This window comes from Macrobrachium nipponense, chromosome 46 (genome assembly GCF_015104395.2).
Source record: "Macrobrachium nipponense isolate FS-2020 chromosome 46, ASM1510439v2, whole genome shotgun sequence".
NCBI lineage: Eukaryota > Metazoa > Arthropoda > Malacostraca > Decapoda > Palaemonidae > Macrobrachium > Macrobrachium nipponense.
This window is the reverse complement of record NC_061106.1, coordinates 28,043,779-28,067,418: the sequence shown is the minus strand read 5'-3', so window position 1 is coordinate 28,067,418 and position 23,640 is coordinate 28,043,779. Positions and strand designations below refer to the sequence as shown.

At 45.0% G+C, this 23,640-nt stretch overlaps 1 protein-coding gene across 1 annotated transcript in view; it reads left to right on the top strand.

The window, feature by feature from the left end:
• Positions 1–23,640, top strand: part of LOC135214835 (uncharacterized) — a 234,841-nt gene that overhangs the window by 114,884 nt on the left and 96,317 nt on the right. Inside the window, exons 7-8 of the mRNA XM_064249233.1 lie at positions 7,565–8,128; positions 9,380–9,736. Of these exons, the coding sequence (XP_064105303.1) occupies positions 7,565–8,128; positions 9,380–9,736 (921 nt within the window). The remainder of the gene's footprint in view (positions 1–7,564; positions 8,129–9,379; positions 9,737–23,640) is intronic.

Genomic DNA, 23,640 nt, shown 5'->3' with positions numbered 1-23,640 from the left:
CGGTCGTAAGCTTCGAACAAGGGAGTTTGGTGGTTAACTGCTTGTCCGACAGTGCGCGCACAGCACGACTGGGAGATGAAGAACCACTTTTGCTTTCAGCCGTGTGTGTGGAGGACGTGTTCATCATCGCTCTCTGCCCGCTTCATCGTCGTATGCTTTGCTTTTGTTGTGAATTTTTCAACTTGGTTTGTCAGTGTTTGAAAGTGAATTGTAAGTACGTACCGTCTTTTTCATCTTTTATTACATTGATTTTATGGATCATCGGACATGGAGCCATCCCCGCTCCCCCCATCATCCGTAGAGTGTGCCTGGGGGTGGAGGGCCGCAAGTGTGGGGTCTTCCACTCTATTCTGAAGATTGATCCTCATTTGCGCTCGGTGCCGAGGGCGTGAATGCACTCGGCCCGAGCCTTATATTGTTTGTGTGATATTGTGAAAGTGAAAATTGTAAGTACAGTATTCTTTTTCATTTTCATTTATTATCATGCCCTTTGCGCTCGGTGCCGAGGGCGCGAATGCTCTCGGCCCAAGCCCTGTATTTTTTGTGTGAAAGTGAAGTGAAAATTGTGAGTACAGTATTTTTTTTCATTTTCATTTATTATTATCATTATGGATCAAGGATTCCGCTCATTACCAGGAATAGATCCTCATGCCCTTGCGCTTGGTGCCGAGGGCGCGAATGCGCTCGGGCTGAGCCGTGTAACATTGGTTCTAATTGGTTGGAGGTGCAGTGGGTGTTGTACGAGGGCAGGAAGAACAAAGGCCTGCCAAGGAGTCGTCGGAAAGCTCTCTTGCGACTCCCTTGGTAACTGATACTTCGTCTTCTTTCCTGCCCCCCGCTCAGCTCCCACGTATGGCGCCGTCCCCCTTTGGGGGGGGGGGGGGTGTTTGAGGTCCTTCTCTTCGCCCGATCCGTCGAGCGTAGAGGAGAGCGCTCGTTACCCGACGTGCATTTGTATTCAAGGTCTTCCGTTCGCTCGGGGTGGGGCTCGCCCCCCCCCTAACTTCCGACTATTGCTTCCTCAGGGCTCCTGCTGCGGGGAACGACCTTGGCCAGGTGTGGATGTCGCTGGGACTTCAGGGCACGCCGAGCGTCCAGGGACTGCTCCAGCATCTGGCGGGGGCTGTGCCGGTCACCCATGGAGCAGTGACCACCACACTACACGATCTCGTCTCCAGGGTACGCCACCCCTCCTCCCTGATTTACACCTCTCGTGATGTCGGTGATGCAACGGCTGCTGTGCAGGGCCCGATCGCTGCCGTGCCGAGGAGGGCGTGCCTCCCCCTCCGGGTTCTTCGAGCTGCCAGCCCCGGTCTTCCGCTGTCCGAAGAGCTTGCCCCTGGACCTGCTGCCGGTACCCAGGATGTCGCTGGCTGCTGCCCCGTCTCCTGGAGTACCTGCCCTGTCTGCCATACCTGCCGTACCTGCCGCTGTTCCTGCTGTTCCCGCACCTGCCGACGTCGTTCCAGCCCGCGGTGTTGCTGCCCCAGACGCTGGTCCTTCCAGACAGGTGCAGCTGGGCCCTGTTGCTTCGGCAACAGCAGCCCCGGCTCCATCCTGGATGGAGGACTTGACGCTTGTCCTGAGGGAGCTGACGAAGAAGAAGAGGAAGGTGTCGTCGTCGTCGTCTTCTTCGTCGCCTGCTGCTGCCTCTTCCCCTTCGACTCCCAAGGCTTCAAGCCGAGGAAGAAGAAGGCTGCCTCCTTCCCCCCTAAGAAGGCTTCTTCGGGAACTTCTAAGGGCCCGTCTCACTCCGGTGGGATGGGGGGTCCTTCTGCTGGTCCTCCTGCTCCTTCGGGAGAGAGGCCCGTCTCTCCTTCCGCAAGGAAGAAGAAGTCGGGGACCAGAGGAGTACCGGCTAACACCGGTACTTCCTCGCCTGGTTTAGGGGCACTGCCGCTACACCAGGTTCCGGCTCGGTGCCAGGACCAAGGCACGGAGCAGAAGGCTGTCGAGAGCCGCTCAGGTGACTCTCGCTAGACCAGCGATCACTCTTGTAGCGACCAGCTGGTTACCAGGGTTGCCGTGACGGTCCTAGACCGACCACGGGCGGAGGCTGGTAAGAGGTCCCCTCGATCGCAGGAACCAACTGGTTCCAGGGGTTCGACGCGCTGTGAGAACGGGCACTGGTTCCATCGCGACAGTGGTCTCTGCAGGTCCCCTGACCGCCGCTCCCATCGGGACCAGATGGATAGGGGGACCAGCAGCAGCTCCCCTGACGCACGGGACCGTGGCCGCTGTTCTCGGTCCAGCCGCTCGCCCCAGGGGAGTGGCACGACCAGGCCTGCAGCTCGATTGCCACCATTGGCAATTGCCTGCAGTCCCCCAAGCACACCGGTTCTGCCGGCGAGTGAGGGGGGAGCGTCAGGTCTTCCTCTCCTGTTCCTCCAACTTCCTCGGGTTACACCGGTTCCTCGGGTTACACTGGGAAGGGCGAAATAACAAGGAGTGATTGTGAGGAGCGCGCCCCCCCGATGCTGCCACGACGCCCTACGTGCCAGGCACGGTCTTCGGATCGACCAGGTCGTATGCACAAGTGGCAGGAGGAGACCGGGAGGGGTCTGCCGCTGTTCCTCCCCCTGAAGGAAATCTCGGGAATCGCTCTTGCTGGAGGGGCTTGATGGTCCTACTCCTCAAGATGCGGGTGTTCCTGAGATCCAGAGGAATTTTGCTGAGGTCATTGTGCTGATTCGTCAGCACAATGACCTCGGGGAATGATCACCAGCCGCTGGTCCAGACCAGCAACTCGACATAAGACCGATGCTCTGTTCCTTGGTCCAGCTTTCTCCAAGAAGCCCCTGGTCCAGTCCTGCAGCTCGATCGCCACCGTCGGTTGGCAATCGCCTGCAGTCCTCCCAGACTACTAGCATGCTAGTAGGAAGGGTAGGAGCATCAGGTCTCCCTCACCTGTCCCTTCAACCTCCTTAGGCTACACCGGGAGGAACGAGACAAGCAGGAGTGACCGTGAGGGTGGGGGGGCTGGCAAGGACGAATGACGCTTCCCAGACTCTTGGAGGGACCATCACCGCTGTTCACGTGACGGTCCGTCTGGACCACGCATTCAAGAGAACAGGGTGCGCTCCCCCTTCGGTCCTCTTGAGAGGTTTCGGCCTCGACGAGGACTGGGACGCGTTGGAGGACGGTATCGGCGCTCTCCTGTCAGGTGCTTGATCAGCCCCACCCAGACGACGTTCACGGTGGCGGCAGACCCTTACCTACAGTACGAGTTCGTAACCTTCCTCGGGAAAACGTTTTCTCCTGACGATGCGTTTTCCCAGACTCTAAGAGGCCATCGCCGCAAGGTGATGGCTGCTCGTACTCGCTTCTCCAACTGCTAGTTCCGCTGTGAAGGCGAGCGAGTATCCAATTCCTCCCCCATTCCCTCTCTCCTTACAGCTACGAGGGAAAGGGGAGGGATCCTGCAGAGTTCTCTGTAGGATTCCACGTTGGGGACTGCGTTCCTGGGGGGGACCTTCGGGTCCTACCTGACGTAAGTCCCCGTCGTTGAGGAAGGATCCTGCCCCATCCTCGATTTCTACGGGAATCGGGAGGACCACCAACCGATGATCGTCTGACGAATTCGGTGGGGGTTTTGCTGAGTGCTTAGAATTCTGCGGAATTTCTAGCACTCTCAGAGTGTTTGGGTTTTTTACGATCTGCAGACACTTGGGCGAAACCACGGTCCAGAGTGGGCTAGACGAGAATCCCCGATAATTGTTACTAAGATAATCGGGAATCTCGCCGAATGCTCGAATTCCTGGAATTTCTAGCGTTTGGAAGAAGCACTGCTGCTGAAGGAAGAATATCTCACAGTAGGCGACCAACCCTGGGATAGAGAAAAACAGACGGGAACATCCAGTTTGGCTTGAACTATCGTCTCTGGTATTCTGTTATCACCATTGAAGCTTTCCTTCGGGGAAGACTTCTCCGTCACTCTCTTGATAGAGAATGAAGGGTGTCTGCTTCCAATCCTTATTCTCATTCCTCGAATGGAAAAGAATTTAGGATGGAGGTCTTTGTACAGGAACCTTCAAATATACTACGTATATTACCCTCGCGACATGATTCTGTTAATCAGTTGAATTGTCTGGGGTGTAGGCACATACCGTAGTTAACTCTACGGATTGTGACCGAGACGAATAGTATCTTAATTGAACTGCAACTTGGGACTGCCTGCAACCTACCAGGAGTTACCAGTTTCGATTTTGAGATACTTATGGTATTGTTACGACAACACCACCTCAGCTTTTGTATTTACCGAAATCCATTTCGTTTAAATACAATTGCTCGAGCGTATTCTTTTACGCTCGATGGTTCTAGCTGAACGCATTTCTTCTTGGAATGGATTACCTGGTAACTCAGGATGACGAGTGAGCGAGAGCTAACGGTGTATTGGGCTGCCTCAGCCTGCCTCAGCCTGCCGCAGCCCAGTACCAGCTGGCTCTCCGAGATGCACGGTCAGATTATGTTTCTCTCCTCTACAATGATTGACTACCGAACCGTATCTCTAACCGACAATCACAGACTTAGGTCTCTGATTGACTGGGATTCTCGCATGCATGAATGACCATCTCTACTGCATCGCCTTGGACATTGCGAGAATTTTCAGCCAGAGATATCTCAATAGACTCTATCATCTTTCTGTTTACCGCACAGTAACAGAAGTCTGTAGCCTAGTCTCCCGCTGCATCGCACCCCTGCGATAATGCGGAATGATTTCTTCAGACATCTGAGTTTGTCTTCTAAAATATCTTGTATTCGTAGGTGTGCAGTTGTTCATTGTTCACCCCGAATTACAGATGTAACGGAAGACATCGCCTGTTCCCCGCCCTGCCAGCTCTACTTCCAAGTATATTGTCTGAAAGAAGATGATCAGCCCATGAGAAGCAGTTCTTCAGGCAGTTCATCCCTGTGTTTTCATTACTGAAAGCGCCCGGCTTTCATTGCAACTACGACTTCTCTCCGAACAGCAATGAAATAGCGGTTTAGTGTTTTCAGTCCTTTGTAAGCACAATTTCAGAATCTTGAGAATTACTTCTCTCGATTCGGCTGTGAAGATGTAGGTGGCATTCACCTTCCACCTTCGTCTTCAACGGTACATAGTGTTGTATCTCCTTAGCTGAGATTCAACTACTATGAGAATTCTGTCTTGCCATCAGAGACCTCGGTCTCTAGAATGCAATTGACTTTCGCCTGTTGGGGACATGCCTTGAGAGAATCAACACTGGGCCGGCCGACATCATGGTGGCAAACAAATAGATGATTTGTATGGTCTCTCTGCATACGCCTTTAAAGGCGAAGGTCACGTGACTTGCTCGGATGCTTGGACAACTTGCCTCACACTACTCTATGCAGTCAGTCGGCAGCTGTCAAAGCACCCGAGTCAGTTACGAGCTACACTGTGGACTTAGTTCGGTTGTTCCAGATCAATCATTACTTCGTCCTACTAGCTTGTCCCAATACCCATACCATCGACACCCACCATGGGGTGTCGGTGTCCTATCCACTACAAAGACGGAGAGACTTCGCCGCAGGGGGATACGAGACCGCAAGAGAATTCACTGCAATGGGATACAAAAATGCGAGGCACTTCGCTGCAGACGGATAGACCAGTATGGGTACTGGACATCACCGAAGACTATGTCGAGAAGAGGGATAGGTCATAGCGACTATTCCCTTCTTTTCCTCTGAGGGAACTGCATGGCTTTTCCTGCAAAGTCAAGCATCCAGGGGATGGGGATCTGTGACGCTCGATTTTGTACCGAACTTCGTAGCGAAGACTCAGAATCCTTCGGTCACTGCCGATCGGTTCGAGTCCTTCACAATCCCCTCCCTAATGGACTTCACCGCCTTCGATGTGAAGATGCTGCTTTGTCCTGTGAGGGCGCGATGGTGCTGTCTGAAGAAAACTTGACATCTCAGGTCTGAGTGTTGACGCCTCTTCGTTAGCACCGGGATGACCAAGAAGTTACAAGAAAACACTTTCTTGCTGGCTGCATGAGGTGATCAGGAGTGCATACGAAGCTGATGGTAGCGACGACATCCGTATCCTTCGTCCGAGAGCCCACGAAGTCAGAGATATTGGTCCTTCCTTCGCATTCCGCAAGAACTTCTCTGTGGCGCAGGTACTGAAGGCAGGGGTCTGGTCCAACCAGACCACATGCACCTCCTTCTACCTTCAGGATATAGCCCACAGGTCCTTGGACAGTTGTTCCTTAGGACCCGTGGTGGCTGCTCAACACGTTGTAGCTTACCCAGCACCCGAGCAGACCGAACAGCATCGCTTCCTGGTGTGACTGCATGAAGGGATAGGTGATTGAGAAGGTGACTGGCCTTCTCTTCCCCATCTTTTTCTCTCCCTCTACCTGTGGGCAGAGGGACGCGGTAGTCACTGCGCTGGTCAGGAGGCGATGCAGGTAAGCTACTCGGCCGAGCCCCATCCTATCCCTTTCATTAGGGATACGAGTGAATATCCACCACTTCCCCCAACAAGGGGGGGGAGTGGAAGCCAACAAGAGACAAACCCATAACTTTATGTTGCCTCTTGCAACAGGAACAAGTTCTTGCTTGCTAGTTTTAAGAGATACGCTTGCCTCTCTCGTATTACTTGGGTCCAGAGGTCTGACCATTGATCGTGCGGTACATACCCCGATCAATTGGGCAGAGGCTAGGATACCTCCCTCGCTCTTACGACCAGGGAGGCAATCCAAGGTTGGACGAACACCAGTCTGTTCTCAAAAGACTCAGATTCCTCTCACCAAGAAGTGAGTCTTCCTATTGTAAAATGACCGAAGGTTTTTATATCGTACCGGAACAAATGACAATTTGTCCAAAATTGCATTTTTCCTAACTATACAAACCTGAGGTCCTTTTGCATATATTCCCACCTCATGCCACCCCTCACTCAGCGTTTTTTCCTGGCCTAAAGCAAAAGTAATTCTTCACCTCCCAGTCGCGCTGTGCGCGCACTGTCGGACAAGCAGTCTACTACCGAACTCCCTTGTTTGAAGCTTACGACCGTCCCAGCTGCCGCTAGTTACCTTCCTATTGTAAAAGGACCTCAGGTTTGTATAGTTAGGAAAAATGCAATTTTTGACAAATTGTCATTTTAGAGCCGTTCCAAGTTCCCCTGTGATATGCAATCTTTTTTTACATTCCCTTTTGGGAGGTAAGATGTCAATGCCTTCGTCTTTGTAGCCCGAACTTAGATCTGCCTTGAATATTTGGAAGACCTGCTGCCAGGGAACTGCCTCAGTTCTAAGGGGCAGTGTGTTTGTGTCCTCCATGAGCTTCCTCTTGTTTACCAAGTTCTGTTAACCGTTAAATGCAATTGCCAAATGATCTTTGTTGGTAAATGCAAATTATACCATCATTTTGACTTTGCTGTTATAGATATTTAGTAATAATGATGTTAGCACTGCCAGGACTGGTAGAATAGGAATGGACAGCATTATTAAAAAAAGATGTCTGTAGTTATTTTTTAAGTTTTGATATGTAAACTCAATCGATTATTCAAATATATTATTCATATATATAATTTGAATAATTTCTTGTCTCATTTCAGAATAAACTTGATGGTGAGTGCACAATCGTCAATTGTACATTTGCTCATTTAACAAGAGAAGCATTTATTAAGGCAGTTTTAGCTGAGGTGAAATCAGAATTTGTGAAGAGTTTTGGACCAAGTGACTGCCTTTTTCATTCACTGGAGGCACAGAATGCTATCATACAGGCATTACTGAACCCTCATTTGCATTCAGTTCCTCCGCCTCCAGTGTTGGTTCCAACTATGCCTGCACCATCGATTGTGGGTCCTCCAGTTCCTGCACTTAGTGGCTCATTTCAACCACAATCTCCAAGTAAATATGATTTAGATAAAGTTCTTGCTGAGAAACTAAGGCTTGCTAATGAAAAAATAGCTGAAGAAAATGAGAGGTATATGAAGTATGTTGAATCACTGGAAGAAGAAAATTTTCAAATACTACGAGTTTTAGATCCAGAACAACCTGCTAGGAGTTTAGATGATATACGCCTAAGAATATTGGACTTATTTGAAGATATCAATTGGAACAGCAGTGTAAAACTGTTTGAAAAATCATGTGATTATCAGCACAAGAAAACTTCAGAGGTAAGGCTTACCTGGGGATATTTAGTTTCAATAATGGTTATTCCAATACAGTACATGTAAGGTTGTAGAACATTAATTTTTGTGACATTGTGGAAACTTTTGCGGTTATATTTTCTTTCACTAAGGATAAAACCAGATCTGGGAAGAGTGGTCAAGTGTGCCGAACCTTCAGTCGGTTCAGGGTTCTTGTACCTCCCCCCAAGTATGAGTCTATCTTGTTGTTAATTAAGACTGAAGGTTTGTTTCGCATATGAGCAAATGAAAATTTTTTAATAAATTTTAATTTTTCATAGGTAATAAACTCGAGGTCTTAACATTGACTGCCCACCCCTAGCCACCCCCGTAATAGTAATCCTGGGGTGAAAGAAAGATTAATTGCATGACGAGGTTCAAGCATGGTTGGTGACCACTCTACACCTCTTTTATGCTTTAATGCTTTAGATGCCAGATGCCACAGATTCCTTGCATATAGTCTTATTGTTTGTTTTTAACCAGTTTCCAGCTGGCAACAGAAGATTTATCCTATTTTTAAGACCTCAGGTTTGTTAACTATGAAAAATACAAATTGATGAAAAATATGTAATTTTTTATTAAATGATTTTGAAAAGTTCTGATTCATTAGGAATACCATTTTTCAGAAAGTTTTTTTGTTAACAAATATTTGTGCATATATTTGCATAAAGTGTAAGGACTGAGATCAGCTCACAGAGGATAAATGAATTGCTGAAAAAGATAAAAGAACCTGTACTAGTTAGTGGGGGATGTTATGAACTTGAAAATTTATATATATAAGTTTGGTGATGAATAATTGCAACTGAGGAATCAGCTTCTCTTAGTTATCAACGTATTTTGTGTAATCCCAAACATTTTCAAAAGTCTGGGAAACTTTGGTAGCTGTTAAAGCGACGCAAAGAGGGATTTATTCATTTGCTGGGGAGATAATTAAACTTTGGCTCTTGCACAAGGCTGCAGGGGCTTGATGTTTTCTTTTTACTAGCGGAATGATGTGACTGGGATTCACCCTCTGTATTTTTAAAGGGATGATATGATGAAACAAATGTATGTTTTCCAAAGTATTGTGTTGGTTTAACCATTCTTTTTTTCATATTTTCCTTTTAAAACCTCTATTTCTTTGCTCTTTTTAAATTTGATAAATTTTCATGTTTGTATGTATTGTATATATACTGCAAAACGTGTGAAACCTTTTGATTGTTTTAATTTTAATTATTGTAAGTTTTCCATGTATTTCAGCTGTCAAACCTGCCTGGTGGGGAGGCCCAAGTAATGAAACCAGATTCCATGAGTGTGCCTGTTATGCCTCAAGGAACACAGCCTGTTTTTCCCCAAGCAATGCCACCTTTCAACCCATCACTTGGTTCTCTTCCTCCTGGCTTGCCTTTTATTCCTGGACCTGTGCCATTTAACGCTATGATGGGTCCTGCAGCTCCTTTTGTACCTATTGTTCCACATATGGGTCCTATAGTCCCATCCTTTCCCAGTGTACAAAGTGATTTAACGTTTCCAGTTCAAGACTTGAAAGGAGGAACTGTTACTCACAGCAAGGATGCATACAATGAAGACAATTATAACAGTGATCCTATGGAAATAGTAAGTATAACCAGAGAAGATTATGGATCTTGTTTATACAGGGGACAAACCCTATATTTTACTTGTGTAGTGGTCACATTACAGTAGGTACTCAACAGATCAAATTTTTCTTGAAAAAAGTTCAATGATTCTCTCAGGTGGGTATTCTATTGTGCTGAGAAGGATGATGGCAGGACAGTTTAGGCTGTGCAGCATCAAACATTGTCTCGAAGCGCAGGTAGCCGATTGCTGGCATAACATTATAAGTCCATATGCCTTGTTCATATATTTCTTACTGTTTTCTCATTAATATTCTTCAACCCTGTATAAAATCAATAGATCCTCCTCCTTTGGTTCTGGATGGTATCAAATGTAGGGGGTAATTTCCTGTTTTGGATATTATTTAGGCAAGAACATTAAGACACTTCTGTGTAAAATACATAACTCCAAAAGTTGTAATAAATGAGAGGGTATGAAAAACGTGGGTTATGACCTCCTTAGAAACAGCTCTCAAATTTCCGATTTTTACCAAGACCTTCTTGGGTTGTTATCCCTTCCTTTGTAAAACACCATTTTGTACATGGAACTTACCCAGCAGATATATACTTAGCTATAGACTCCGTCGTCCCCGACAGAAATTCGAATTTCGCGGCACACGCTGCAGGTAGGTCAGGTGATCTACCGCCCCTGCCGCTGGGTGGCAGGAATAGGAACGATTACCGTTCTAGAACCAGATTTTCTCTGTCGCGGTAGTGTCAACATACGTTGTTGCTACCTCCTGACTTGATTTTCGTTTTTTCATCGCCATCGACCTTCTGGGCTGTCTTTTGCAGGGAAGTACTGGGTCTTTGGTTTGGCATACGCTTTTATTAACTTTTTAATGAATTTGGCTTCGAAATTTCGAAGAATATATTACGTGAAACTACCGAATTTTTCGGTAGACACTCATATTTTGCAATAAGGGAAATGTTGATTTTTTTTTTTTTTTTTTTTTCTTTCACTAATACGTGTATAAGTGTTAGAACTTGATGAAGGAAATATAAGATCTAACTTCCTACTTTAGGAAGTCAGAAAGCATATAACTAGATACGCTTTCCTTTAGAAGCTTTAAGAGCTCTCGTACTAACGAGCAGTTAGAGTATTGACAATTCTAGTAGTTGTTGCATCCTCATCACCTTCTTACTCCACAGAATCTACAAATTCATATGTGCAAATTTGAAGATAAATGGATGGAGCTCAAAAGGCGAGCTCTAAAAAGGTAAGAAGTGAATATAGTGTTCCCAGTTGCAGTGGATGGGTGCGTCTGATCGGCTCCGTAGCGCTTCCAGGCCTAGACCTCTTCCAAACTCCCAGACCCAGTGGAGGAGGAAAGTCGACAGCCGCAGGAAGGTTAGGGAGAACCCCCACCGGTCAGGCGTCCCCTCGGCAGGTTTCTGTAGAACGTCCCAGACTGCCAAGGATAGCCATTGATAAGGCATCCTTAAAAAAAGTGCGTATCTTCATCTTACATCCGAAAAGACGAAGAATGTATGTTTGGAGTTTCCATGATCTAGCGCGTTCTCGTGCAAAACTAAGAGAACACTAAGCAAGAGCCAGCCGCTGCCAGGAAGCCGCGTTCCATCAAGCTAGCGTGAGCTACGTTCCAATAGCCAGCTGCGGAGGCGCGTTCCAGCTGACAGACTAGCGCGAGCCTCGTTCCTACAACCACGCGAGCCGCGTTCTAGAAAATTTTTCTTGGCGCAAGGCGCCTTCAAAGAGACGAAGCGCCAGCCTGGCGCAAATTGCGCCAGAAAAAACAGACGGCTAGAGCAAGGAGCCTTATAGTAGAGTGGCAATCAGAACGATCCTTCCATTGAACGTTTTCGGGCAAGAGGCTCTTTCTAAAAGGGGTCTAGGTAGGCGCTCGGAACTATCAGGGCGCACGGGACCTTCCACGCAAGCGGAACGTTCCAGGAGCGAGTTTCCTTTCTAGCGTGCGGAAACATTCCAGCGCGCGGAAACATTCCAGGCGCTCCAGGTGCAAGGAGCCAGGCGCCAGTATATTCCTAATCTTCTTATGAGAGAGAGGTCAGTCGCGAGGCTCCTCTTTGAGTTTTCAACTTGAGCAACTTTCCCCTGGCAAAGTGCAAGATGTCGCACAGGCGGCCGTCGCTTTTGCCAGAAGATTCTGATACTAAGAGAAGCCATTTTTCATTATTCAGTGGACTCTCTCCTTCATTCATGCTCTTCCCTCGTTATGAAGAGGCAAGAGCTTTGGGAGTTTTCTTATAAGAATCTCATCGACGTTTGGGTATGATGGCGGATAGGAAATATCTACTTCCTTCCGTAAACCTACAGATGAACAGGAATTCTGTCTCTTCCACGATTTATGAAGAAATCACGAAGATTTAAAGAGTTGGATTAACTTCCTTCCGGTTAAGGAGATATATACTCTTTCCTAGAGATATCGTATTCTCTATTTATTAACGAAAAGAACGAAGATAGTAAAAATTTTTCCTTTCTCTATCTGCCTCGGCAGGGAAAGAAGGTAGTAGAGTATCTGCTGTATGAGAATACGATACGGCAAATCATAAGCACATACCGTAGTTACTTCTTTGCTGAGCAACTCAATTACCAGTATCCTTCCAGGAATTTCCTAGGAAGGACTACGCTTAAAGGGATTGTTAAGACAACACCTACTTAGCTTCTAGATTATCGAAGTCTTGTTTCGCTTAGATATGCATTATAAGAACTTCCTGAAGTTCGATAATAATTTTATAAGATTCCTTTATTAAATGGAGTAGCTGGCAACTCTGGAAGAGTAAGGCCAGTCGGCTAACGAGACTGCTAGCGCTTAGACACCAACGCAGTATCATGAATGTGTCGGTCATGAGTAGTCGGTCACATGTCTCTCTCCTGCGGGATGGAATTGATTATATATTGTATAATTGTTATGGGTATAGATAAGTGTGATTATATATTGTATAATTGTTATGGGTATTTTATGCATTGTTGAAATATGGTGGGTGTCCTATATATAGACAACATGTGGTAGATTCTGAGAAGGTGTCTGTTGATGTATTTAAGTTGTGTTGTCGTAAGGCTGTGACGTCATAGCTGTGACAGACAAGATGGCGGCGGCGTCGGCAGGATGTAAACAATAACACAGTAGAAAGCACGTGTTGGTGGTGTGTGGTTGGTAGGGGAGAGCTCTCTGTCTGGTAGGAGTTGTTTTTTGGGTCGTAAGTCTTGTGGTGCTGGTGTTTTAAGGTGATTTCTGGAGTGTACTGGAGTTGGAGAAAGCGTACAGGTGGGTAGATTATTCATTTTTATAGAGAAAGAAGGAGTTAGGCTAGGCCAAAATTCAAACTGGTAGCAGAGCGTGGTTGATCAAAGATGCCTGGATCCGACAGTGAACAAAGGGAGACTACTAGATGGAGAAGGAATGTCCTAGGTTTAGCGGGATACAAGAAGAATACAAAGAATGGAAAGGTCAAGCCGAAGATTGGCTATTGTTGTATGGAGAAGATACAAACTACCCGGCGATAGAATGAGAATGAGCTTAAAAGGGAAAGCCCGAGAGCTAGTGGAAGCATTAGATAAAGATAAACTTACTGGTACAGAGGGTCCAAAGTTAATCCTAGAGAAACTAGATAAAGCCTATCTAAAAGACTCGGTAATGGAGAATTACGGTAGAATAAAAAGATACCTTCTAATAAGAAGAGAATCTAGTGAAAATATGGCGGACTATTTAATTAGATACGAGAAGGCAGCATCTGAGTGTGAAAAGAGCAATGGGGAAAGGCGCGCATTGAAGGCGAAAGTCAAGGGGTATCATGTAATAGAGCAAGCAAATCTCACGGAAAATAAAAAAACAAATGGTATTATCGGCTTGTGGCAAGAAAAGCTAGAGTACGGAACAGTGTCGCAAACAATGAAAAGACTATTTGAGGGATTAGGGACTAAAGAGGAACGGGAATGGTGGGGTTCGTCAGAAGGCAATGCCAGTTCTGAGAGGGTGAGGGAAAACCAAAGATATCGGGGAAGATGGAACCGAGAAGGGGTGGTAGAAATCCTATCAAACAAAGAAGGGAAGGTAACAGTATGTGCAATATGCAGCTCAGAATGGCATTGGGCTAGGGATTGTCCTCAGAATTTTCATAATAGGAAGAAAACTGAAACAAGACTAGAAGAAAATAAGGTAAAAACAGAAAATGGGACAGAAGAAGAAGAGGTTTATGTAGGAGAAGTTAATAAAATAGTGGAAGCATCATGGGAGGTGGTTGATGCAATTTTGGACACAGGGTGTAAATCAAACAGTTTGCGGGGAATTGTGACTAGCACGTATTGTCATGGATTTGAGTCAGGAAGAGTTGAGGAGAATGAGGAGGGGACTAGGACAGAGTCTAATAAAGTGTTTAATTTTGGTGAGACTCTTATAAGTCCAGAGGAATAATAGAAATACCTGTGATACTAAAAACAGAAAGTTTTATTTGAAGACGGAAATTCTGCAAGGTGATATACCCTGGCTGATAGGTAAGCAAACCATGAGTAAAATGGGTATGACCCTAAATTTGAAAGGAAAATTGTGTCATAGTAGAAGATATTAGGGGGAATGAAAGTAGAGTTAAGAGAAGACGAACAGGGTCATTTAAGAGTGCCTATAAGGAGGAGGAAGTAGAAGAATTATTACTGGAGGGTTGGAAGGGAAAGAATCCGAGGGAAAGAAATTAAGAACACAATGAAGAAATTACATTTACAGTTTGGTCATGGAAGTGGAGATAAAATATGGAAGCTAACAGAGGAAGCACAATGGAGTAATGGGTTAATCGAAAAAGAAAAAGAGAGGAAATAAGAAAGTTCTAACGGAACTGATTAAAAATTGTGAGGTTTGTAAAAAAATACAAAAGAAACCCCGCCCAAACCGGTAGTAGGCTTTTCTTGGAGTAAAACGTTCAATGAAGTCGTAGCGATGGATGTGGAGAGATAGAAGAGAGAAAGTTCTTGGTAATAGTGGATATGGCAACGAGATATTGTCAGGCCTGTTGATAAAAGATAAGAAACCAGAAACTATAATAAAGATACTTTTTGAGTGCTGGTTTGCTATATTTGGAGCACCCTCCAAAATATTGTCAGATAATGGGGAGAATTTCAAAATGAAAAAGTAAGGAGGATGGCAGAAAAATGGAATATTAAAGTATTAGCCACAGCATCAGAATCTCCGTGGAGCAACGGATTATGTGAAAAGACCGTAGGCATGATCAAGGGAAGTGTAAGGAAGATGATGGAGGAAGAGGAAGTAGATTGGTCCCTAGCTTTGAAATGGGTAGTGAGTGCTAGGAACTGTTTTTAATATGAATAATGGAGGTTTCTCTCCCAACCAATTAGTATTTGGAAAAAACCCTTCACTGCCTAACCTAATAGGAGAAGAAAGTTCTAGTCCTGCAAGCAGAGAAAAAGGGATGGAAGAGGGTATGGTAAGGGACACACTGAATGCAATGCACAAGGCCAGAGAAGCATTTATAAAAAATGAGTCCTGTAATAAAATAAGAATAGCGCTAAACAAAAACATCAGAGAACATAAATTTGAAGAAACAGTGGTAGGAGAGAGGTATTCTATAAGAGGGAAATGAAAATGAATGAGAGGAACCTGCTCAGGTAGTGGGAGTATCGGGGAAAACAATAATAGTCAAACATGGGGATTCTTTAAGAGAAGTAGCTAGGATACATGTGACAAGGATTCAACGACGATCACCAGATACAGAAGAGATATCGGCTAGAATAGATAAATCCCATGGGGTGAAAGGTAGGTCAGATGGCCCAAATGAAGGGAAAGTAGATTGGCTGGAAGGAGAGGAGATAATGGGTGATGAGAAGGAATGCAGACACAGAAGAGACTATAGAAAGAGAGGTGATAGACAAACGTGGAAGATAATGGGCAAAGTGGGTCAATAGAAAGCGAGTTAATGGAAGAGATACCAAAATTCAAAAAGGGAAATAGAGTTAGGGCTATAAACAATGATACAGGACAAGTAGAAGAATGGACTATTTTAGGTCTTGCAGGAAAAAGATCAAGCCAAGCATGGGCTGATTCGTACAATATACGGAGACTCACAGTCAGGTGACAAAGGGTGGGTTAACTTGAGGGATTATAGTCAGGTAGAAAAAATTGAAGATGAAGAGGAGGTGTTGCTGGGATTTGAAAATAGAAGCATAATGGAAGCTAAAGAAAAAGAACTTCTAAGTTGAGAGATAACCAGGTATATGAGGAGGTAAAATGATGTTGGACAAAAGCTATATCTACAAGATGGATAGTAACTGAAAGATAAAAGGGGGGGAAAGGGAAAGGATATGTAAAGCAAGATTGGTAGCTAGAGGGTTTGAAGAAGAAAATGGCTGAGTGGGAAAAGGATGCTCCCACATGCAATGCTGAAATTTTAAAATTCTGTCTAACCATAATAAAGGTGAAAAATTGGAATTGTTATACATTGGATGTCAAAACTGCATATTTACAAGGTGACGAGATACAAAGAGAAGTGTACTTGAAGCCACCAAGGGAAGATGGGTTGGAGGGGATTATGGAAGGTTGAAGAAAACAGTCTATGGGCTCAAGGAGCAGCAAAAGCATGGTATTGTAAAGTGGTGAAAGTAGTGAAGGAGCTTCAAGGTGAGAGAAGTAGACTAGAACCTAATATATTCTTTTGGAAAAAGAACAATAAATTGGAAGGCATTTGTGTACACACGTAGATGATTTTTTGCTACGGAGGACTGAAGGATTCTTAAAGGAAACGATTGGGAGATTGAAAGGGAAATTGCAAGTAGGACAAGAGAGTAATAAAAGGTTCAAGTATATAGGAGTAGTAATAGAGCAGAAGGAGATAGATTTTTCCTTAATTAGTGGCAGTATATAAATTCCATAAGAGAACCAGAGGCTAGAAGATATACGGGTAATAGAGTGCTAGAACAAAAGAGTTAACAGAGTACAGATCAGTGGTAGGACAGCTGAATTGGGTATCACTACACACGATGCCAGAAATATCATATGATATTAGCGAATTAAGTAAAGCATTTAAAGAAGGAACAACTCAGGATATGAAGAAACTTATTAAAATTGTGAGAAAAACTAAGAGCATGATGGGCGAAGTTACAATAAGTGAGATGGAAGAAGAAAGGGTTTATTGGGAAGCCTATGCAGACGCTTCATTTGGAAACATAGAAGATGGCCATACTCAACTGGGTTATATTATTTCTTTGACAGATGGGAAGAGGAGAAGTCCCATATGGTGGAAGTCTAGGAAATCCAGGAGAGTGGCAAAATCCACCATTGAGGCTGAAGCCCTGAGTGTTTGGGGAAGCTGTAGAAGGATTGATATATTTCAAGCATTTGTGGGAAGAGGTAGTAGGAGGGAGAAATTTAGAAGCCTTGGTTAACACTGATAGTAAAAACACTAATGACCGCCATCAAATCGAGCACTGGTGTAAGTAGCAAGAGATTAAAAATAGATATTGCTGCAATAAGGGAAACCATTGAATCCGGGAAATAAAGGAGGTGAGATGGATAAAAGGAAAGGAGCAAGTGGCTGATGTATTAACTAAAGCAGGAGTTTCAGGGGAATGTATTAGAAATTATGTAGAGGGTAAAGAGTTGGAGGACGAAGGAAATTAAGAGGGGAATACTAGGTTAGGAAACAGTCGGAGGGGAGGGAGAAAGAGATAAGTGTGATTATATATTGTATAATTGTTATGGGTATAGATAAGTGTGATTATATATTGTATAATTGTTATGGGTATTTTATGCATTGTTGAAATATGGTGGGTGTCCTATATATAGACAACATGTGGTAGATTCTAGAAGGTGTCTGTTGATGTATTTAAGTTGTGTTGTGACGTCATAGGCTGTGACGTCATAGACAAGATGGCGGCGGCGTCGGCAGGATGTAAACAATAACACGGGGCAGTAGAAAGCACGTGTTGGTGGTGTGTGGTTGGTAGGGGAGAGCTCTCTGTCTGGTAGGAGTTGTTTTTTGGGTCGTAAGTCTTGTGGTGCTGGTGTTTTAAGGTGATTTCTGGAGTGTACTGGAGTTGGAGAAAGCGTACAGGTGGGTAGATTATTCATTTTTATAGAGAAAGAAAGGAGTTAGGCTAGGCCAAAATTCAAAGGAATGACTAACCGTGTCTCTCCCCTACAATCGTGGTTTTAGCCTCGGATTGAGGGGATAGTTAAGCAGACATAAATAAAATATTGTCTGCCTTTTGCTAAGAAGCTTTCAATAAGAAAGATATTACAACATTTCAATGCTGTTTACCGTAGGTAACATTTTTAAAGGATTCTAACGCAGCGGAACTCTATATTGTATAATGCTCTCATGCTTACGAAAGCATGGCTTATTAGAGTACATGCTTAGTGAGAAGATGAATGTAGTAGAGAATTCACTTTAAGACTACGGTATGGTCAAGTCTTATGCACATACCGAGGTTAACTACAGAATTCCTAGTATCCTTACAAAGGTTTTTAGATTAATGCTGTTTACCACAATGTGACAGTATTATAAAGGATTCTAATACGGCAGAGCGCGATATATATAATTCTCTCATCCTTTCGAGAAACGCACACAGGAAACCTTTTTAGAATCGGATATTGCTCAAGAGAAGTTGGGTGAGTCGGATGGGAAAACATTCTCTTAGTGGCAGAAGTTGTTTCCCTGAATGGACTATACTACCTATATAAAAGTTTTTTCCCACTAAGAACGGAATTAACATGTGAAGGATGTCGGGTACCATAAAGGCATAGATGTTATGGCACATACCCTAAAAAGAACTAGAAGGAAGCGCCAGCCTGGCGCAGAAGCACCATCCAAGATATTTTCTCGTTTTAGCGAGTTATTAACCTAAGAGTCCCAGTAGCCTCTCGGACAGCAGGCTCGGTAACGGCAAGATTCGTTCCTGATTTCGTTACCCATTTAATCGAAAAGGGGTCGCTTACAAGGAATGATGAAATGATTTATTTTAATCACTTAAGCCAATTCCATGACTCTCTCATATCGTAAAGAGCATCGAGAATCTTTTTTTCGCCCCTGTTCGCGTTAACAAAAGAGAACCTATTTGGGAACAGACACGGAACGTAACGATCCTTAAGAGGTTCGATGCAAGATTTTGCATGTCCGTAGAACCTTCTCGATCGAAGATAATAACTGTTAACGTATGTCTAACATTTATTGAAAAGAGTTGTGAGAACCTGCGGAAAGTCTTCTTCATAGATCTCTTTGTAAGTAGAAGACGAACAGGCTTCCTTTAGACTGCTTCTTTTTCCTCGAACCAAGAGAGGTAGCAATATAAGACATCTTTAAATTTAAAGAAGGGGAATAAACTTTAGTCTTTTTTCCCCTAGTTATAAATTCTTAACATATATTAAGATAAATGGGCGTCAAAGGAAGAGAGGATGTATGTCTCATTTTGGCCTTAGAGAGGTTTGGATTCACAGAAGTCACGTTCTTCTCACAGCATGTTTCGTAAGGCTTTTCCAAGAGTATCTGGATATTCTATCAGAATCTAATATAAATAGACCTATAAAACCTCTCCACTCTGAGTCTGTCCGCGTGCAGACTGACCAGAAGTGGACATGAATGAGAGGTTTTTTCAAGGTAAATGACAATAGTCATGGCTAAGACATAGAATTGCTGCAGATCGTGCTAGATGGAATGAGGAAACTGTCCTCTTCCGATACCTCTGTGAACCACTTAGCGAGGTTTTTTCTTCACTTTCAGAGGGAAGAATCACCTATGTATATATCTGCTATCAAAGAACTCAGTAAAAGGCTATACTCTGTCTCTACAAGGGAATTAGAGATAACAGAGGATTAAGATCTTCGGGATCTTATACGATACCGCAATACGACAAGAGTAGGATATCATGTACTTCGAATGGGATCTTTTTGTGGCCACAGATTCCGTGTTCCGACAAAATGGAACTGCTCCTCATCAAACTTCTTTGAGGAAGTTTATGAAGGAATTCTTTGTTTCTCTTAGCCCTAAACGACCAAGAAGACAAGTGAATTTTTTGTGCATTGGAATCTCACATCAGATTCAATGGAGACTCGGCAATGGGTTCTTGCCAGCATAGTATGTCTGGCAAAAGAACTAAATCCCTCTATTCCTGACGCAACGCTTTCAGGTATAGAGGTTTCGTTGCCCATGGCAGGGTACTTACATTTTCATCTAAAGAGGAAGAGATGGTTTAAACGTTTGCTACAGAGTCTTCGGGGTGCGATGAGGGCTCAAAATGCTTCCAGAAGGTATTCAGAAGGATACAATAAGAGCTAGAAATCAGGGTTCCGCCCAATTTCAGCCGCAGAGTCTCCTTCAACTTCCAGACTCCTTCCCTTCCTTCGGGCAAGGATAGGGAGGATTCTGCAACGAGGAACCTCATTCAACATGTAAGAAGAGATCTCGTTAGCAAAAGAAGTGTTCACGAAGGATCCTCCTCGGAGGAAGACTCTTCTCTCTCGTATTGTTAGGATATCCTGTCGTCTACTGGGTGTAGCTGACTAAAATCACCTCCCCATTGCCAGGGGCCAAAAGCTCAAAGGGGAAGAATTTCTTCCACCCTTCTCCAGTCTCCTGCATAAACTATGTGTTGTTCAGGACTCTCGGACAATGTAGCGCCAGCCAAGCGCCAAATGCCAATACAGGCGAAAAACGCAGAGGCGGACAGTTCCAAGGAACTCTGTCATGGTCGGATACTGAGAAGGAGCGGGCCTCCAACCTGGCGCGAGGCGAACAAATCGGACAGATATAAGAGTGTCCGATGTGGACATCGCCAGACAGCCTAGAGACTCTTCCAAGCTCGAAGCTCCAGCAAGTGTGGAGGAGCCAAGCCAGGCGCGAGGCGCCAGCCAGGCTCTAGGAGCCAGCCAGGCTCTAGGAGCCAGCCAGGCTCTAGGAGCCAGCCAGGCTCTAGGAGCCAGCCAGGCTCTAGGAGCCAGCCAGGCTCTAGGAGCCAGCCAGGCTCTAATAGCCAGCCAGGCTCTAGGAGCCAGCCAGCCAGGCTCTAGGAGCCAGCCAGCCAGGCTCTAGGAGCCAGCCAGCCCGGCTCTAGAAGCCAGCCAGGCTCTATAGAAGCCAGCCAGGCGCCATCCAGGTGCCAGGCTCCTTCAAGGCTAGGCTCCAGTCAGGATTAGGGATCCATCCAGGCCGCAAGGCTCCTTCCAGTAAAGAGAAACCTAAAGCTCTGTCATGTAATAGGGCTATTCCCCATTGATATGATACAGGTAAGGCTCTGCCATGTAAGTGGGGTCAGCCCCCATTGGCACGATCCGAGAAGGCTCTGTCGTTGTAAGTCGGGCTAGCCCCCACCCTTGACATGATCCAGAAGGGTTTGTCAGTCATAGGTCCCCTACCTCGCTGAAACTCTTGAGGCATGCAGACTCATAGACAGTAATCATGAAGTCTTCTGCCAGGCTCCAGGTGCCTTCCAGGCGCAAGGCACCAGCCAGCACGCAAGGCTCCAGCCAGGCGCGAGGCGCTAGCCAGGAAGGAGGCCATCAGGCACCACCAGGCGCGAGGCGCCAGCCAGGCGCAAGGCGCCATCCAGGCGCGAGGCTCCAGCCAGGCTCTAGGCGCCATTCAGGCGCAAGGCTCCAGCCAGGCGCGAGGCGCTAGGCGCCTGCCAGGCACGAAGCACTAGCCAGGCTCCAGGTTCTTCCACCCAGAAGAGATCTATATCAAAGAACGCCCTGGCCTTCTTTGAGACATTGTGATCTCCTAAGCACTTGATAAGTGCATTGATGATTCCTTCAAACAGCTGAGAATTAAAAGCGCATGAAGTGCGAGCTTTTCCGAATTCTTGTTCTTTCCCTAACAATAGTCATAAGGACATATTAGCTGTCACATACGGGAGATGCAACTCTGTGTTGACTTCCCATTATCCGAAGGATGTCAAGATAACCTTCGAGGGATCCTTCTCTCTTGGTTGATACGTGTCTGCGGATACATTGCTGGGATAGGGAGCAGATACTGATCCTTAACTAGTGAGTTAAATTTTATTTAACGTCGTGTTTTTTCTTTGGGTTTTTTGAAAGGAGTTTGTAGATAACTTTTCTACTTAAGCACTAACCCTCGTGTTAGGATCAGGTGATCGGGATCGGTGTTGTGCTCCTTAATTATGCCACTAGGCATAGGCATATTGTCATGTAAGAGGCTCTGTCGAGTAAATGGATAAGACCCCATCGACAGACCCACAAGAACTCTTAGCCATAGGTCACATCCTCGCTGAGGCTCTTGAGGCGAAGCAGATTCCTAGGCATTAGCCATGGAGTCTTCCGCCTGATCAAGTAGGAACCAAGGTTTTATTTATTTATTACCTACAACGTAGTTGTTTACCTGTCTATTCAGTAAATAGTTGTCTCTTTCCCACCAACCAAGGGTGTCAATCAGCTAAGTATATATCTGCTGGGTAAGTTCCATGTACAAAAATGATATTGTTAAGATACAATAAAGTTTTGTACATACTTACCTGGCAGATATATACGATTGATGGCCCACCCAACCTCCCCTCAGGAGACAGGTGGAAGAGAAAATCTGGTTCTAGAACGGTAATCGTTCCTATTCCTGCCACCCAGCGGCAGGGGCGGTAGATCACCTGACCTACCTGCAGCGTGTGCCGCGAAATTCGAATTTCTGTCGGGGACGACGGAGTCTATAGCTAAGTATATATCTGCCAGGTAAGTATGTACAAAACTTTATTGTATCTTAACAATATCATATTTCACATTGTTTCTTTTAAACACCAGTTTCACATTGTTTTCTCCACTGGCCACATGACCTTGTCATCTGCGATTCAATACATGAAGACTTCAGAGCCTTCTTGACTTCATTGATGCAAGTTACAGATCAAATCATAGCTGTTCACCCGAAAAGGAGCCTTTCTTTCCTGTGGCACAAATCATTAGACAATATGGTAAATGTGATGACCTACAGGAGTGACAGATTGCTGGGGCTTAAAGTGACAGTAGGAAACTCTAAAATCCCAATAATTAATGTTTATATCCCCTGGGAAAATAACAATTTTGATAATACTGCATGATCCTAGGTGAGTTACACAGTATTATTCACGATTCTCCTGCTGATCATATTTTTATAATCGGGGTCCTTAATTCTCACCCCACAAAACAATTTTATAATGAACTCTCTCACTTCTGTCAAAATCATGCTCTTCAAATTAGCAATGTAATGCTCCTCCCATGTTTTTACTGTGGAGGCAAAATGGTAGCCTGAGGGAAGGACACTGCATAGCTAATGAGACAGGTGAGAGTGCAGTTCAAACTTGCTCTTAAACACTGCACTTTGTTCATGAAACTTACCTGTCAGATATATATATAGCTGTATTTTCTGAAGTCCGACAGAAATTCAAAAACTTCCGGCACACACAGTGGTCGGCCAGGTGGTTAGTACCCATTCCCGCCGCTGGGAGGCGGGTATCAGGAACCAGTCCCATTTTCTATTCATAATTTTTCTGTCGCCGGTGCTGGAAACACCTGTTTTCAGTACCTCCGTCTTAGGATTTTGGAAACTTCATGGCCGCTAAATATCCTAATTGTCTTTTGTATTTATTGACTTGGATTTGTGGCTAGCATACGCTATCTTAAATTGTTTTGAATATGATTCATTTTTGTATATCTGAATCTAGTTAGGCTAGTTCAGAGGGTGTTGTCTGCTAAGATAAGGGTGTGGCTACCGAAAGCTTCGGTAGTCCGCACGTCATATGCACGAGGGCTATGTGTCTTGCTTCTTTGTTGAGATTTGTCATGTAAGGAGTGTGAGACTGTCTAATTCCATAAGGAAGACGTATGATTCATATGTACGCAATTAATCAGTAAACAAAGTCAGGGTAGGCTAACCTACCTCCTGTAGAACTATTTTGCCTAACCCTGTAGTATGGCCTACGGGCTA